The sequence below is a fragment of the Pleurodeles waltl genome, chromosome 8 (genome assembly GCF_031143425.1).
Source record: "Pleurodeles waltl isolate 20211129_DDA chromosome 8, aPleWal1.hap1.20221129, whole genome shotgun sequence".
Taxonomy (NCBI): Eukaryota; Metazoa; Chordata; class Amphibia; order Caudata; family Salamandridae; genus Pleurodeles; species Pleurodeles waltl.
In genome coordinates, this window is record NC_090447.1 from 316,021,507 (window position 1) to 316,040,762 (window position 19,256).

At 43.5% G+C, this 19,256-nt stretch overlaps 1 protein-coding gene across 1 annotated transcript in view; it reads right to left on the minus strand.

Annotated features, from left to right (window-relative positions):
* Nucleotides 1-838: 838 nt before the first annotated feature.
* Nucleotides 839-19,256, minus strand: part of DPT (dermatopontin) — a 284,547-nt gene continuing 266,129 nt past the window's right edge. The window contains exon 4 of the mRNA XM_069204161.1: nucleotides 839-1,201. Coding sequence (XP_069060262.1) covers nucleotides 1,135-1,201 — 67 coding nt within the window. The 3' untranslated portion in view covers nucleotides 839-1,134. The remainder of the gene's footprint in view (nucleotides 1,202-19,256) is intronic.

The following is a 19,256-nucleotide window of genomic DNA, read 5'->3' on the forward strand; positions in this document are numbered from 1 at the left end:
GTGTCAGTGCCCGGCACTGGAAACCACTGGCTCAAGTTAAGGACTGACTGAAGGCAAAGTTAATATTGCTGGAACGAGTGATAGGCTATTGGCTACTTGATCATGACTAAGCGCCACACCAAAGACAAAGTGGTGGGGGTCTACTACTGGTGCAGCAGGTGTAGTGGCACTGGGGGCCAAAACCCTGAAGGGCCTATTGATCCTTCATAATTGCTCTACTACACCACCTGAATAGTGGCCAAAGGGGCGATTTCCATTGTTTGAACCATGTCACCATGCAATGCTACATGGTACTGCCCTCCCGGCCAAGACTCAGAGAGAAAGTATGCAATTAGCAAGAGCAGGAAGTTCTGCGTTCATCACGTCTGTAAGACGGTTCAGCCACAAATCTCCATATACTCTCTGCTTGACGATGTCCCTGCCTTTCCTTCCTTAAAGTAGCAATACTGGACTAATTTTTGGTTGTCTTTGGGCTAGAAACTGCTCTAAAAATCTGGCAACATTTTAGAATGGCTCAGCAGCTGAAAGCACGAACTGCTGCAGGCGCGGTTGGCGGGGTTGATGGCACCGAAGTACACAGTACTCTGTGGTCTGTTGGGGTTTCTGTTCATTATCTGGCTGCAACTTTTCTGTCTTGTGACATAGAGATAAATCTTGAAAAAGATAAACTCACCCAGAGATTCAGTTGCATAAACCTTTGACAGAATAATATGTATTTTTCCCACTCCTAGTTACTGCACTCATTATAACTTCATACACTTACTGCTACATATGTAAGAGAATGTTAATATCTTATATAAACTGACAACTTGCCGGGAAGAAGAACACCAAAGAGAAGTAAAATCATTATTATTTATTTTATTCAAAAACAGTAAAAATTGTAATGCTTAGAAAGTTTTAAAATTGTAAATTATGATTGAAAAGAATGTCAGACACTGGAAGTGAAGCATCTACATTTAATTACTAAAAGTGAAGCAAATGTTAATAATAATCCATTGACACAGAGAACATATCTAGAGATAAGATACAGTGTCAGTTTCACGAACAGGAGTTAGTAAACTGTAGGTTGATGAGTACGCTGTGGGAGGCGGGGAAAGGTACTCTTGATGGGCTGTAGCTTCAAGGTGGTCCTCTCTAGAAGTTTTCAAACTGACAGTCAAATTCTGTCATTCTGCAAATAATGTATTTCCATTGACGATCCCTGTCGATCAGAAAACAAACGTTAATATAGAAAATTAGCCAAGCTTTTCTCGCAAAAGTAATTAAAAACGAAATTCAGAGACTGCGAAAATAGTAAACGAGTGTGCATTTCAAATGCACAACGAGAGCACAGAGAGGAGTGTGTTACTTGCTATCACATGGGCCCTGTGTGAATTAAAACTCTGACTGGGGCCCATCACCCATTTACACGTTTCTTCATAAAATATGGCTGGTAACAGGAGTGGGGATTGTGAAAAATGTGAGAAGAATTGATGTCTGATATTTTCATCCCTGGCCTGCTAAAGGCAGTCAAAATGGAAGGTCAATAAATCAACCGAAAATGGTGAAAAACATTCGGAATTTGGTGCATTTTGTTCCCGTCTGTTCAAGGGCAATCGCTTCTGCCTTCGATTCTTCCAGGTGCGTGAATGCCTATGCTGTTTTCACGGAGCCCACAGTGAATAATCTCATTGTCAGCAAAGACAAGGCCTTGGCCTTTACTCTGAGTCTGGAAAATGCCTGTTAGAATGTACTCTATGTGCTGGCTTTCCGCCCCCTGAGCTCAGACTGCAATGCCTGCATGCATAGAAGACTCGCATGAACCGTCCGTCTCTCAGTGTTCCTCGCTCTCTTTTCTCAAAGACATTTACTAACAGTTTTTGTAAAAAAACATTTGAAGGTGTGAATATATCTGCAGTGCTTCATGCTTAATACCATAGCGAAATCTGTCTCTTTCTGGACTGACTGGATTTTGACTTGTATGTGTGAAAGTGAGTATAAAGTACAAGGGTGACCCCACAACTTCACAGAACCTGGGGTAGTACGGTCTCTGAAAAAACCCAAAGGTTCTCACGGGCTAATATCACAAAAAACAAGAAGCAGACTGAGCTCCAATAATGATCATTTTTGACAATTTGTTAACAGAATTTGAAATAAAACCGGGCAAGTCCAAAACCAAACGGAAACAGTTCCTTTGCAATTCATTTATTCATTGCATACAACTGTAATGTATATTTTGTACTTAATACAAGGTATTCTTGTCGTATTTTTTTAAAAAAATTTTAGGAAAGATTCAGTGCTCACATTTACAGTGAAAAGGGTGCAGTGGGAAGTGATGGAAAGTTATACAAGAAAAACAAGCGCCATATATACAAAGAAGACATTTGACTCAATTGGAATTCTTTATATAATATAAATGGAGTCTGTATGAGTCTCTTATCTTCCATCACTTCTCACTGAATCATTTAAGGAGCCTTTTCTGAAGAAAATCTCCCCAAGTTAAAAACCCCAAATATTTGCTGTACTCACTGGAGAAATGATTCCACAATATTACTCCAAGACACTCTGAATTTATCAATTCCACCACCGCAACATCAGTGGTGGCTGCCGCTGAACAGGAGGCGGGTGGGGGTAGAGGGGCGGGGATCAATAAAAAAATATACATATATATATTTTTTTTTTAAAACACTTACCTGGTTAGGTCGGGAGACGCATTCATCGCCTACGTCCTCCTCTTCGTCTGAAAGCACAAAGGCTTCCAGACTCCCCTCAGCCAATCATGACGCTGCTGTCACCAGCATGACAGCAGCACCTTGATTGGTGTGAGCGGCTTGTTTCAGTGATCACAGAGGGAGTGTCACTCTGTGCACTTTCTGCTCCGGGATGTGAAATGCAAAGTGCGCATGTCTGTTTGGCCGGCTCAGTACGGCCGGCCAAACAACCATATGCACTTAAGGTGCACATACCACCACTCCCCCCTCCAGCCCCTTCCAAGCCCCTCCCCACCCTAACCTGGCTCAGCAAAAAATAAAAGGATAATAACAAGCTGTTATTATCATTTTCTTTTTCTTCTGCTGAAAGCAGCGGGGTGACGTTCCTCCGCCTTTGCGGAGGAGCTGCCCTTGCACAACATTGGCTCAATTTGAGTGTCAAAGGGTGTCCACCTTTCTGGTTCTATAATAAGGAGCATCATACTGCTAGCGGGGTGCAGAATGTTTTGCTGTTGTCATAGCTAGGATGGATGTTGTTAATGAATGTTGAATACATTTGTTTTTTGTGTTCCATCAGTTTATCTTTGTAGGAGGTTCCTCCCATGAATAGCATTGAAAGCTGCAACTGCTGAGTATCCACCTGTTGCCCTGTTGCCTTCTCCTGGAGGAAACCCTACTCTGTATTACTCCATCAGTTCCATTTCTAGTGCTTCATACCAACCAAGAATCCAGCAGACTTGTGTTCTGGTGGGATGCATTACCAGGCCCTCCTCATCACCAGTTGAGGAGAGTCAATCTTTACTACTTTGATCTCTTCATTACTTAAAGTTGATGTTCCTTTCCTAATCAAACCCTGGCAGGACTCACATTCAGGACACCTATTCTCTTAGGGTTCATACCTTGAGTGAGTCTTGCTAGCAACTAGGGGTAGGCCTGGTTCACACATTTTCATATCGCCCAGTTTGGACAATGTGTTTCTTGCTTCAGCCAGGTCATAAATCTCTACCTCCTGTGATGTTATTTTGCTCATACGTTACAGATTGCTGCAGCAGTGGGTAAGGAATAAAAGTCAGACAGGTTAAGTTAACATGTCAGTACATTAGCATTTTGGCCCAGTAGTTGTTTGTAAACTTGTTTTGGGGCTATATTGTACAAGATAAATTCTAACTTGATAAGGTGTACCAATGTCTACTTATGGGTACTGCACAACCTTAAGGAGTATAAAGTAATAAACCACATGTGAAGAACTACTGAGTGTGATGCATAATACTGCCTCAATTACATGTTTTCATCTCCTCCCATGGATGTCAATGTGGAGGAAGTGACATCACACACCCTTGGAACAATGATGATGTTCGAGGATGATCTTGTCGTATTTGCTGGACTCTGAAAAGGAAGGTCATGGTGGCTGCATTTACCTTTCCAGTCCCCAGTTTGTTCCATTAACTCTATTATTGCCGGGTTGCAACAGCAAGTGTGTGCCATCATCAAGGGTATGACACACGGTGTCTGTTATCACAGGGTATAACAGATCGAGTGCAATACAGAGAGGAGTCTCCCGATACTGCTTCAATTTCCATTATCAGTCTCAACCATGAACTGTTCAGTTAGGTCACCAGTGTGCAACCTTCAGAATGTGGCTGCTTGTGCATAAGGGCATAGCTTCGGTGGGGGGGAAGTTGGGGAGGTGTTTGAGGAACATCCCCATAATAACGCATTCTTGGATTGGTAGTTGGGCCTGGGGGCCCTGAATCAGGTGTGCTATGTTGTTTTTTCTCGCCGTGAGACAAGAATTAAAGACAAAACAGTGACTTTTGATGTAAACAGGAGAGTGAGAGAGAGGCAGAGATGTCCATCTGTGGCCATACCATACAATGTGCCCTGGGGAAGCAACAGGCATGTGTGCCCACTTTGTGTGCACGCGGGGCACAATGGTATTTCAGAAGGGGCAGCAAATGCTTGAGTGTCCCCTTCTGTAGTACTGATAGCGCTTGCACACAGCAAGAGCCATCGCTGTCATGAAAGTGTGTTCCCGCATTTGCATGGGAGTGTGGCCTCATTCAAATGAGGGAATCATATTGCCTCTGTGCCTGCTCTGTATTACCGACGTGGGTGCAGAGGTAAACATGCCTTTAGGAGGTGCACCGAAAGTGCACCTCAAAAAGATGGCACATTTTCAGTGTGCCTCCAAAAGCCATCCTACTGGGAGGTTGAAAGGGGGTCCCATGAACCCTCCAGACATCCCCCTGCAGGTGGGTACAGTCCCTTACTGCACCAGCCTACAAGGGGATACTTAAGCCCATATTTATACTTTTTTAGCGCAGCATTTGCTTCATTTTTTGACGCAAAAGCGGCACAAACTTACAAAATACAATTCTATTTTGTAAGTTTGTACCGATTTTGCGTCCAAAAGCGACGCAAATGCGACGCTAAAAAAGTATAAATATGGGCCATAATCCCCTTGAAAGTGCAGGCGGATTGCTGCCTGCACTGTGAAACACGGAGCAGCTTTTAAACAGCTGCTCCGTATTTCACTTGAATGCACTGCCCTCAGGGCAGTGCAACTTTCTGACTACCCTGGCAGCAGTGCATTCTTTGTAATCCAGCGCACTTTCCCTGCTTGCACACAGCCCACCTTTTGGAAGGTGTGCCATGGCACAAACAAGGAAAGTGCATCATATTCATAATACGGTTCCATCTGGTTGAATTTCAAAATATGAAACCAGATAACTTGGAATTAATACTAGCTTCGCTGCTGTGCCAAATTGTGTGATCTTAGGCACATAGTTTATCTCACTGAGCCTCCTTTTTCGTTATCATCACATATGAGTGAATACTTGAGGTCAGGATGTGTACTGTACAAACACCTCTTATATTTAATTAAATAGACTGTAATGTTACTCTGCCTATAAGAATCTAGGCCAAATGTAGGGTTTATTTGCCTACTGACTTGCCTCTCAATTCACTAATGGTGTTCTCATTGGGGGATAAGCCATAAATGTTTCTAAAATCTAAAAAAAAGTATTTCTGTCTCTATAGTGGAAGAATATAATGTACTAAGGTGAAACGCTTCAGCATGTTAAAGAAATACACTTTTCTTTTTGGAATTTGAAGAGATTGCATCATATTTTTACATTATGTTTGTTGCCCTATTTACATGGCAAACGTTTTCATGACTTGGATCATGCACGCACTCTTAGTGCCAACCCAGACCCATGGCTTGGCTTAACCTATCTGCAACAACGGGTTAGTACATCGGGCCATCAGTCACTTGATAAAATGATTTGTACAAGGCGAGGCCTAGAAACGTGCAGCCATGTCCACATGCACTGATTTAACAACTCTACAATCAAGGCTTCTTGTAGCAGAGAAGAGGAAGAAAGCATGCAGTGAAAATACATTTAAAATAAGTGATCTCAGGGTAGGAACTCCCAGTCGTTGTGTTGTACGTGACTACAGTTATGAGTTCCTGGGAGAATTACCAGGCCCAGATACGACAGGCAGGAACATAGCTTCAGCAAGGGTGTATAGGGTGCGACACCTCTCACATGTATTCTTGGTTTAGTGGTCGGATCCGGGGAGGGCCTGAGATGGGTTAGTTACATCTGTTTCGGTTCCTCTCGTTGTTCTAATTTCTTAAATACATGTAATGACCAGTTTAACAAAAAAGTAGTAAATCTGCATCCATAAATATACTCTGTGAACGGGTGCAACTTTAATCCTTTTTTAAATTCACAAACATTGGCAGTCGTAGGCTTGGAAAGCAGTGCCAGTCCCAAGTTTCAATGTACAATGTATACTACTGGCAGACACCCAAACCTTGATGGGAATTAATGTATGCATATCGTCTATTGGGTAGTATTCCAACTCACTGTTTCTCACCGACTGTACCACTTTTGACAGAGGCCCATCTAATCCAAATCAGCACAGACCCTGTCCTCACAACTACCACGAGCTTTACCGTTCAAGAACAGATATCCTCATACCATATTTTACATATAATGCATATAATGCACCCAAGGTAAAGGGAAAGCCTCTGGCTGCTCTAAGCTTTGAAAGGGTTAAATACTTTGTTCATGTTTGCACTAAGAGCTACAATATTGCTTCATTTCACTAAGGCACAACATGTGGCTTTTCTTTTGTTAAGGGCATAACATAGCCCGCAGTAGTCCCTATGGCAGAGGGGCAGGGCACCTTTCAGGGGCCCTGTTTCTTTAAGACCTTTGAATTTCAGCTATGTTGTTTTACACCACCGCTGTGGTGCAGTTTTAAATGATGGGTCCCACAGTAAAGTGTGATGATGGGCCCAACACACCTAAATCTCACAGACATCCATAGACTTTAGACTGAATAGGGACCCTGAAGGGTAGGGGTTTTTGTTACACCCATGCACCATTGCCTGAACCCAGCACGGGTCCTCATTTAGGGCAGGGGAGCGTCACCCATCCTGCTGCCAGCAGCAAAAATTAAAAAATAAAACGATAACAAAACCATTTTATTACTGTTTTATTTTTCAGTGCAGCCAGCCAGTCCAAGCAAAGTTTTGGGGTGGGCTATTACTGCTGACTGGCAACAGGGCAGTTGTAGTGGTGGGCACTCCTGTTTAAAGTGCACATTTCACTTTGGCGGGCTATCTTGTGATGGCCGGCCTGACGTGCACTTCAAACCTTTCCACCCAAGCTGTCTTAGGCAGCTTGGGTGGGGAGCAGGCACAGACTTCCAGGCCCTGAATGAGCGTCGAACTAACATGCTCCAGCCAATCCTAGTGCTCACCGGGATTGGTAGAGTGAAGTTGGCTCAGAGACCCCCTTGCTGTCGGACTGCAGGAAGGGCGAGGAGCTGGATCGGTAAGTATGTTTTCTTTTCTTTCTTTTTTTTATTTACTGTGCTATTTATTTTGGTTTACACACTGCTAGGCAATGTGAGAAATTCGCACTGCCTTCAGCCTTAACTCCAGAGGTCCTATAGTGACCCGGTATAAACACTGTTTATAAAGGACTAAGTTTGAGAGTTTTGGGGTTAGACCGCATCCCCCCACCACTTTAAACGGGAAGCAGCCGCCACTGCCTGAAACAAAGCATTATTAGGTGTACGAGTCCAATAAAAAAAAAAAAACTTTAAAACAGCAATTACCAGACTGCATTCGTTTCTTAAATAAAAGCCCACAACCGAATATACGGAAGTACATTTACATAAATTGTGTCAGGTGTGCTTGTCTGTAAATACTTTACCCATGTGAAGACGTTAAATGTTCCTTTGTGTGGCGTACATTTACGCGGAGGGAAGTGCCCCTGGGATTTCGTAATATTGTGTCTGGAGCTGGCTAGAGTTTTATTGATAAATGTCTTGCCAGCATCTGTAGACACAATAAGAAGAAAACAAGCGTGTCCCCGCCGCCGTCTGCGTCCCTCAGGAACTCTGGATGTGCCTCGCGCGCCTATTAAGGGAACCAGTCATCAGTCCAGAGCCCAGAACAAATCGTTTTTTCATGCGAGGAGCGACACGGATTGCGCACTTTGTTGTTTAAGTGCTCACATTTTTCTCTTTCAAAATAAATTTGATTTTCACTGTGGGGAAAATGCACCGAGACACCAATACCCTTTGAAGGGGTTGAATCGACACAGCTTCTGTGTTTTCAAGTTTGACCTGAACACTATAACAAGCAAGAAATATTAATTTATGATGCATTAGTTATAGTTTACAGATTACTAAATCAATACGTTTTGACAAATACTTAAACCCAGAAGCCACAAGCAATGGAAATAATTCAAACAGATTGTGGTAGAAAATCGAAAATTAAAGTTGTTTGGAATATCTGAAATCTGACACAGTTTAAGTGAACGTGTTCCTATTTTATAGTTGACATAACGTTCCAAACAATTCAATTTAATGAGAACATGGCTAAATTAACACCAGTGCATATTTTAAGTAAAATAGTTAAGTCACACTATTCCTCTTTGTTTCATCAATATCTTTATTTATCTGAATCCATAATTCCTGGAAGGTGTGAAACAAAGTTCATACACCAGCGAAAACAAAACCCTGATGAAGGACCTTGCTAGGTCCGAAATGCTTTGGGGACTTCAATAATATTTACAAAGAGGGGGAATACTAAAACGTTAGTTGAATGATGGATTCAGATAAATAAAGATATTTAGGAAACCCGGTGGAATTTGGATTGATTCATGATAAATAAATGACAAAACATACAATTGAAGATTAAAATAAACAGAAAAATGAGAGACAACGATAAAACGCCACCAGGGTTAATAAGTAGAGTTAGAAGGATACAATGGGGGTCATTCTTACTTTGGCGGGCGGCAGAGGCCGCCCGCCAAAGTAACCCCGTCAGAACACCGCACCGCGGTCGAAAGACCGCTGCGGTGATTCTGAGATTTGCCCTGGGCTGGCGGGCGGCCGCCAAAAGGCCGCCCGCCAGCCCGGGGCAAATCAACCTTCCCACGAGGACGCCGGCTCAGAATTGAGCCGGCGTAGTGGGAAGGTGCGACGGGTGCAGTGGCACCCGTCGCGTATTTCAGTGTCTGCATAGCAGACACTGAAATACTTTGCGGGGCCCTCTTACGGGGGCCCCTGCAGTGCCCATGCCATTGGCACTGCAGGGGCCCCCAGGGGCCCCGCGGCACCCCCTACCGCCATCCTGTTCATGGCGGGTTTCCCGCCATGAACAGGATGGCGGTAGGGGGTGTCTGAATCCCCATGGCGGCGGAGCGCGCTCCGCCGCCATGGAGGATTCAGAAGGGCAGCGGTAAACCGGCGGGTGACCGCCGGTTTACCCTTTCTGACCGCGGCTGAACTGCCACGGTCAGAATGCCCTTCGGAGCACCGCCGGTCTGTCGGCGGTGCTCCCGTGGCCGGTGACCCTGGCGGTCACCGGCCGCCAGGGTCAGAATCAGGCCCAATATCCCAGGAAAGCAATAGTGCGATTTAACTATGTGAGGTTGCACCAATTTTAAGAAGGTGAGAACTTTTGAGCACACAAACACTTAAATTAGAGAAATATAATTGAATAAATAAGGAGTGCACTGATTCAAATAACAATATATCTAATTCAGTAAATGAGTGACATCATTTTTTGACCATCAAACGAGCTTCAGTGATTTGAGGTTTAGGAAGTTGATTCAGCAATTTATTTAAGAGATTTGACATGTTATGTGTTACAAAAGTTCAGTTCAGATATTACAAAATCCTTCTTCCAAGAAGAAAGGCCAGGTTTAAATTTCAGTCTTAATGGAACATCTTTCACTTTCTGAGTTAAATCTAAATCCGGAGGAATTCATTTGTTGAATTTTCTTGCCATAGTAAGACATCTCACTGGTGGAATCAAGCCACTCTTATGGAATATATTTGATAATATAGGGCTTGGTTTAGAATCCATCCTTTCAATAATATTATTAGGAACACTGTACAAGAAGGTAAATTTTAATCCTGCAGATGTCCTCCAGCAGCGTTGATCCTGAAGATACGTGGCGAAGTGAGGCAGCATTTGTGAAAATATAAGTATTAAACATTATTCAAAGTAGCTAGGTGAATAGTGATGCATTGGGCAGTGCCGATGTAAGGCACTACAAGATTTTGGATACAGTGTCAAGGTCATCACACAGGCAACTTTAAAGGTGCCAGTCCAGACAGTATGATGAAGTGAATTTTGTGGTTTATAGCAAGTACATTTAACATGAAGAACAAACATTGGCAAAGCCAATAGATCTGGGTTTAGTTGGCTAACACATGCAGAGATAGCACATTAAACTGGGATACATAGGAGAAAACTGGTAGGAGCCTACAGAAAGTAGTCCCTATTGTGGTTCACTGCAGGCACTCAGATGAGGTGGGAGGATTCACACAGCAACAGCATTAGGCGAGAGATGAATAATCCACTGGCCCAAGGCAAGACATGGTTGACAAAATTTTAGGCTAATGGCTGAAAGAGGCTGGTGTAAGAAAACAAGTGTTTGAAAGGGGTGGACTTGAAGTCCATTTTATGTGCATTGTTAGCAATAGACCTGTTTGATGGCTGTGCTGTCAAACCCCAGAGTTGAAAATGAGAAGTACTACAAAGGTAGATCTCAATACGAGCCATATGATAAAAGGTCCACGCAAAATCTTGCAACTGAAAAACAGTGGACAACAGTGAATTCCTCATGCCCACATGTTATGTTTAACTTCGTAAAGTTGTTTTGTTTGTTAATACTTTTAATGCAGGATTGGTCTAAATTGAACTGGGCACTGCACTTTATTAGTCGGATGCAACATTGCGGTGGTGCATAGTCCTGACAGGCAATTTAGCTTACCTCCGAGGTTCACTCAGGTTTTACACGCCACGCTTTGGGGGTTAAACTTGCTTTGGTTAGTACTGGAAAATTCTGAAGGTGGGACTTGTGGCCGTATTCAGTCCCCAAAGTCTTTTCTCCCTTGTTACCACTGCGGTTAGTGGTCTAGTCTTCCATCTGCCATTTTTTGATAGAGGCCGGTGCGCTGATGCGAGTTGGACAACAGTGAGTTCCTTGGAATCACATTTTTATGTTTGACTTTGTAAAGCTGGTATACCCTGCCCATTTCACGTCACAAAGGTGAGTATATACCTCAGTAGGGCTACGCAATCTCAATACGCCATTGAAAACTAACTGCTGCCTTTCTTTGACTCCAGACAGTCTATAAACTGAATGCCCCTGATGTAACCGTTTATTCACTGCAGAGGCAGTGTTAGCCAGAGTAAGCTGGAGTCAACTTACGGGAAGTACAAAATAAGCCTACCAGGAGATGGCAGATGTATTTAGTTAACTGTAGGTCTCTTTCTAAGCAGAAACTGGATATGTTCACTCTGTTAAAGGATACTCAACCGGATGCATTTTTCCTCACAGAAACATGGCTTACGGAGGGCAGTAAGTCTGATATCGCCATTGCTCTGCCTTCAGGAAATAAGATCAACAGGTGTGATTGCTTTGGGAAGGTAGGAGAAGAAGTTGCAATTATAACTAAACAAGCCATAGAATGTAAATGTACTCCTAGTATAATTTCTTGCTGTGGAAGTTGAATATTTCCCATCAAACATTCCCACACCTTTACCTTTACTGAAGTATTGGTCTGTGGTCCACCGGGTCCTGCATCAGAATTTATGAGGACCTTACATTTGTGAGCCCTAGTGGCGACACTTACTCTTCAAGCAACCAATTTTATTTTGTTGGGGGATTTAAACATTCATTTGGAAGATGTTACCTGCCCACTGGTCTCCAATCTTATGCAAGACTTGTCTGTGCTTCAACTAACCCAGTTAGTTAGTTCTCCCACACATAACAAGGGCCATATCTGAGACCCTATTTTTACAAACTTTAAAAACATGGCAGGGGAGTCTCCTGTGTGAACAGTATGAAGGACCATTATCTCATTCAATTCTCCATCCCAAAACCATTAGAAGAATCTCAAAAAGTTAACTTTACTTCTAAATCCCGCCAATGGTCCAAATTAGATGTAGGCAGCTGAGAACAGGCCTTACATAACTCTGCTCCTTTTTTAACTGATTTAACTGATTTAAATTATGTTTCTCTGTCTTATGGCGAGTTAAAAAATTGGGTCGACAAGGCAGTAGATGAATTTGTCCCAATTCAAATTAGTAAAAGATCCAGACCAACAGAAAAGCTGAACTGGTTCTCTCAGGAACTGAAACAACTAATAAAAGTCTGTAAGGTCAAGCAAATAAAATGGAAAATTACTTATGACATGGCCGATAAACAAACATATAAAGCCTCTGTAAAGAAATATCAACATGCCATTCCAAGAGCCCGGATAAATGACTTTGCCTGCAGAATCAGCTCATCCTCAAACTCTACGAAAGAAATTTACCTTATGATTAAATCTTTCCTAAAACCAAAAATCAGTTGAAGTTGGTCTATTGCCCTCGGAAGAGCGCTGTGAGCAATTGGCGGCTCACTTCTTTGGGAAAGTGAAACTGAAGAACAAACTGGAAGGGGGGCGCAGCACTAAAATTCAGGGATTAAAACTTTTGACGTTTCCACATTTAAACAAGAAGGAGGTAGCCTGTATGGCTAGATAGATTACATCAATTTCTCAATTAGATCTGGCCGCCATAGATATCTTATTGAAAGGTGATGATGTAATGCTGTTGCACTGACAGATCTTTATAATCTATCATTGAAGACCAGGCAGGTACCATCTGAATGGAAGCATGCAATCATTCGCCTCCTACTTAATAAACCCTTGTTAGATCCTGAAGCAGTTGAGAACTACATGCCTATATCTTTACTCCATGGACTGAGCAAAATCTTGGAGAAGATCATTAACAGGAAGTTATCAGCTTTTATGGAATCTAATAACATCATTCATCTGACCCAGACAGGTTTTTGGACTGACCATAGTACAGAAATTGCACTTCTGAGTGCAACAGAATGTTTCAAACTGGTCCTTGATCAGCGTGGATCAGCCACACTCATACTCCTTCGCTCAAGCGTCACTTGGGACACAGTCTCCCATACTATTCTACTTAAATGCCTGGAAGGAATTGGGATCACTGGATGTGCATTAAGATGGCGTGCTTCCTTCTTGAATGAGAGAGGTTTCTAAGTCAGTGAGGGAAACCTTGAAGAGGCTTCCGGCTGATTCCAGAGGAATTGTATCCAGAGGCTAATCTTATCACGCCTTGATTATGGCAATTCACTTTCTTCAGGTAGCCCAAAGGTGCTGATAAGGAAGCTTCAGATCATCCAGAATGCCGCAGCCTGGACTCCTTTGGGGATTCCAAAATCACAGCCAGTGAGGGAAGCACTTAAAACTCTTCATTGGCTACCCATAAGCAGAAGAGTCCAGTTATAGGTACTTTGCTTGGTTCATCAATCCAAATTCAAGTTGGGCCCAAAAATCCTTCACCAATTTATCACACCTTGTCAACCTAACAGGGTCCTTAGATCCTGAATACTGGATGTTCTAGTCACACCCAGGATAAATAGATCCATGTGTAGTGGTAGATTTTCATAACTTGCCGCTAAGCTGTGGAACTCTCTTCCACTCAAGCTGAGAGGCAAAAACAATTTCCTGTACTTTAGGAAACAGCTAAAAACCTATCTCTTCCCTTAATGTGATGTGCCTGTTTCTCAGTTTTCTCCGCAAGCGCTGGGAAGCACGGTTCAGGTAGCCAGGCACTTCACAGATTTGGTGTATTGTATTGTATTGAACAGCCTAAAATAAAGATGAGATAAGACATAATAGTGGCTTTTAAATACCAAATGATGAAGGAGATAGTAATTCAATATGTGAGGTATTGGTATTTTCAATTAGGGGCTATTCCACTCCATCCCTAGGAAATGATGTATGGTGATTACCAAGCAAATAGTTTACTGGGTGTAGGAATGCTTACTCTGTTAGAAGAACTGGATTCTGAAAATCCCAGCATTGAATAGGAATGAAGTTTAGTTTGCCTAAGTTAAATATTGGGAGTGTGCATTTACTTGAATGATATATATCTGTAACAAACCAGCGAATGATGCAAGATTAGATGATAACAGGAACTGTTGAAACTGATAGTTTCAGGTTTTCTCCGGTTGCTCACAGGAGAGATGTGTGAGGGTACATTTTTCTAAGCAGCGTCTTTCAGGTGCTCAATTTGCTGCTACAATGAGAACACTTGTGCTAGGATGTATGACCACTTACGATCTCCCTGGAAGTGGACTGAAGGAGTTCTTGAATTTTGGTAACCATGCAAGAATTGCTATGTAGTCTAAAAAAACTATAAGGTAGGCCAGCATGGAATGGTGGAATGAAAGATGCGCTCCACCCAACAACATGAGGACACTGAAGATGTCTACCTGACCAGACCCGCACTGAGTCTATAGGGTGAAAAATGCAAATAAAACAGAACACTTCTTATATCTTCATGCTGTGGTGAAAGAGGTTTGTTTCCTATAGGACTGCCGAGCTCCTCAGGAGATGGTACCCAGTTCAATGTGAAACATGACATTGCCCTAGAGAGTAATCACTATACTAGGTTATGAGTGCAAAGAAAACAACACACTATTCCTGCTTGAATGTGATTTGTATTATAAGGGAGAAAAGTTCCAGGTTGAAACACCCAAAGCCCTGCTGGCCATGAACTTAAGTCTATCACGACTTAAGTCTAACATATATCAAGATACCTAAGTACAGAACAACCTTTGGCTTAGTATAACAAGTGGGCCAGTATTCCTGTTTCAGCCTGAAAAAATCTAGATTTTGTCTGAAACTAGATTATAAATGGTCTATCATTTGCAAACAGCAGGTGGAATATATGCCCAGGAAGGCATGGTAATCCAGAAAAACATGGGCAAAAATTCGGCACTTCTGCATTCTGCCTTTTATTTATAGGTCTGGTCTTGAAACTTGTAATGGCTAGGTAATAGTGTAGTAATGGTAATACTGGGCGCAGTATTACTGCACAATTGTTGCTGGAACACTTCTATTGGAACCTTTAGTGAAGATGTATTTTTGACCTGAAGAGTAATTGCAGGTAAGGGGATGTTCCAGATGTTATAGTCCTAAATTGTGAACTCCTAGACGATGAACCAAAGGTTACACGAGTTGCCAATCATAGATGTGTGCTACAGAGCTGTGGTATATGGCTAAGAGTCACGGAGGAAACACTGACAATAGCGACATCATTCTAGATATGGTGACCCAGCCTAGCGTTACTTAATTCTAAACAACCAGGCCACTAAAATGTACCACAGTGAAAAGATCAGAGTCCAATCTTCTGAGCCATAGAGCACCAGGAAGTAACCCTGGTAAAGCATTATTATATTTATGCACCCTATTACATATGAGGAAGGATAGAAATTATGCTGTGCTAGTATGAAGGATAATATGACAAGTAGTGTTAGGGGAGTGGGAGAATTACATAAGAATTTCCTTTTTGAGTAAACGTTTAATAAATAACTTAAAATAAATTGTAGCTGCCGCGAACTTTGATCTTTCAAAGTTCACGTGAAAGATCACGCACATGGTTAATTACAAAGCTTCACTTTTCTATAATTTAATGACCCCTTTATCACAATCTTCAGAAAGCCTGTCTTTTCACCTTGCGGGCATAGCCCAATCTCAGCCACCCAGTAAGTTCTGCAGTTCAGGCAATCATCTTTCATTATAACTCATTTATGTCTTAGTCATCTATTTCTTGAATTATTACAGAGCTAAACTACCAAGCACTATAACGGTAGTGGAATATGAATGTCCTCATATTATTTCTGAAAGTTAAGGGTCTCATTATGAGTGCCGCAGATCTTTATCTGAGTATTCCCCAAGATTTACATATACTGTGGGCGCTGGTAACTCTGGGAGTGTGGAATTACCAAGAGCGCAGCTTGGTCAGTATGGTTGGTGGGGGTGAGCTTCATATTTCCCCAAATTCACATTGGGACATCTGGTAAAACACATTTTATGAGAAGCAGGACACGAGGGATGTAAAAGAGAGAGCAGTGCGGATTTTTAGGGGTGATTAAAACGCAATAATTTTAAGGCTAATCAACATTTTTATAGGCCTTGGGAACATAGACAAGAGAGAGTGTGTGTATGTTTTGTCAGCGTGGACATGGAAAAATCCCACGTGAGATCAGCAGACATTTCATATGACCCAACTCAAAGCACGCGCCCCCAACTATTTACTTCAAAATACATTTTTAGGGTGTGCAACACTCCAAACACCCCCCCCCCCCCCCGGAGCTCTGCCCCTGGGAATTACCGTGGTTTGTGAGTGGGGGAAACGCCCTCAACGCCGACTCCTGAACAACGAAGTCATGGTTAATGAAAGCAGAACAACGCTTTCCTTAACCACGACTTCGTTATTTTGTGCCTTAACCACGCATGTGCTGAACAACGCACATGTGTGGTTAAGGCACAAACAAGGGAGTCGGCTGAGGAGGACGATGAGGTAACGACTCAGGTAAGTGGGGCGGGGGTGGGGGGTCGGGGTATTTTCCGTTTTAGGGGTGGGGTGGGGGGTCGGGGTTTTAGTTTTAGGGGGGGGTTGGGGTATTTTCTGTTTTAGGGACGGGGCGGGGTGGTGGGATCGGGGTTTTAGTTTTAGGGGCGGGGTGGGGGGTCGGGTATTTTCCGTTTTAGGGGCAGGGTGGGGGGTCGGGGTTTTAGTTTTAGGGGCAGGGGTGGGGGGTCAGGGTATTTTCTGTTTTAGGGGTGGGGGCGGGAGTGGGGGGGGTCGGGTTTTAGTTTTAGGGCCGGGGGTGGGGGGTCGGGGTATTTTCCGTTTTAGGGGCGGGGTGGGGGGTCGGGATATTTTCAGTTTTAGGGGCAAAGGGCGGGGTTGGGGGGTGGGGGGGTCGGGGTTTTAGTTTTAGGGCCGGGGTGGGGGGTCGGGGTATTTTCTCTTTTAGGGGCGGGGGTGGGGGGTCGGGATATTTTCTGTTTTAGGGGCGAAGGGCGGGGGTGAGGGGGTTTTAGGTTTTAGGGGTGGGTTGGGGGGTCGGGTAATTTTAGGGGTGGGGTGGGGGGGTGGGGGGTTTAGGTTTAGGGGCAGGGTGGGGGGCTTGGAGTAGTTTTAGGGGTGGGGGTACTTTAGGTTTCAGGGATGGGGTGGGTGTTGGGGTTGTTTTAGGTTTTGGGGGTAGGGTGGGGGTCAGTTTTAGGGGCGGGGTGAGGGGTTGGGGTTTTAGGTTTTAGGGGTGGGTTGGGGGGTCGGGTAATTTTAGGAGTGGGGGTTGGGAGGGGTTTAGGTTTAGGGGCAGGGTGGGGGGCTCGGAGTAGTTTTAGGGGTGGGGGTTGGGGTACTTTAGGTTTCAGGGATGGGGTGGGGGTTGGGGTTGTTTTAGGTTTTGGGGTAGGGTGGGGGTCAGTTTTAGGGGCGGGGGTGGGGGGTTGGGGTTTTAGGTTTTAGGGGTGGGTTGGGGGGGTCTGGTAATTTTAGGGGCGGGGTGGGGGGTTGGGGGGTTTAGGTTTAGGGGCAGGGTGGGTGTGCTCAGAGTAGTTTTAGGGGTGGGGTACTTTAGGTTTCAGGGATGGGGTGGGGGTTGGGGTTGTTTTAGGGGCAATGGTGGGGGGTTGGTGTGGTTTTGGGGGGGTGGGGGGGGTAGCGGTAATTTTTAGGGGTGGGGGTGGGGGTCCAGGGGGGACGCATGCTGGAACAATGGATGCCTATCACTAATGCCTTTACCAGGAATGCCTTTACAACGAAAAATCGTTGTTAAGGCATTAGTGGTAAAGGCATTAGTGGTAACAACAAGGTCATTGTTCCGACCTCGCTGTTCAGGCATTCGTTGTTCCGGCAGGTGTCGTTCCGACATACATTCGTGAGTGGGACTGTGAGCTTCGAGTGAGAAATGACGAACTAGGTGAATACCATACGTGATTCTGGTTTTATCTCTTCAATTGCCCCTGCAGTTTTATCTGGTGATTTGGGCTTCGTTATCCATTACAGGCAGTCATACAGGAGCCAAACGTTACATTCCCGCAAAGTAGTGACCATATTGGTTAGCGCGACAAGGATTGTTTTCTCCAAAGCAGTATGGAGCACTCTCGCGGGAATATAGGCTTTATTTAGGTTGATTTTGAGTAAACTGGCGAAGAAGAACGAATACATTTGTGCATAACCTTTGCAGTTTTGAAGCGCTTATCTTCTGGCAGCTTGAACATGTGGCTGAAACTTGATACAGACTTCACAAATAATTATCTGGAGATGAAAAAGCAGAACCTTCAGTGACTTCAAATCAACAAACGTTTGGCTTATCGATGGTGTGAGACGTACCGAAGCACTGTCAGCCCTCCGTAGGATGGAAGTTGAGGCCTACATTGTATCCCAATGCCTATTTCCTATTAGTAAAAGTGCAATGAAGGTAGAGTCCTTGCTATTTGTACTAATTGTAGATGAATATTCCCCGAGTATTCCCATTTTATTCCAAATTCACAAAGGCATAAAAGAGTACTTAAAAGGGCACTACCGGAGTATAACTTTACATACTTCAAAATGTCCTAGTGAATACGCTAATATGTTTATGGGTCACTGTCTTCTTCTACCTTGCCTATCAAAAATAATCTAAATGGTAGCTCACATTTGTCCACTGCCACCCCAAAATTTCGAATTTCTCCTGCACTTTCCATGCACCAGGAACCACCTCCGGGCCAAACCAAAAGGCTTTTAAAGCTTTTCTACATTTAGCTTTGCCATTAGCCGTTTGCAGCAAATAAGCAGACCGGTGACTTTAAATAGCTCGTGGTGGTTGTGTGCTAATGAAATGGCTTTACTTACTCACCATGGCAACCGTTCTACTTGCCGAGTTTTGTAGAGTTTGCAGCCTCATTACCAATTTTTTGGCTGACCTAAATAGAACATGTTGAAATAATCCAGCATTATTTCAGTAACAGCCTGTAGCAAAGGTCTAACCTCTGCAAATGTTGTAATTACTGGAGGAATCCTGTCTAATCAGTGGAATGCATTGCCATATGTATTTTTCTGCTATAGTGACAAGCAGGGTACAATGTCCCTATGAAGATTTTTTTTCCTTTTGATAATTTGGAGATTTAACCCCTTTTTGTGCGATGCACTCATAGTTCACTCTT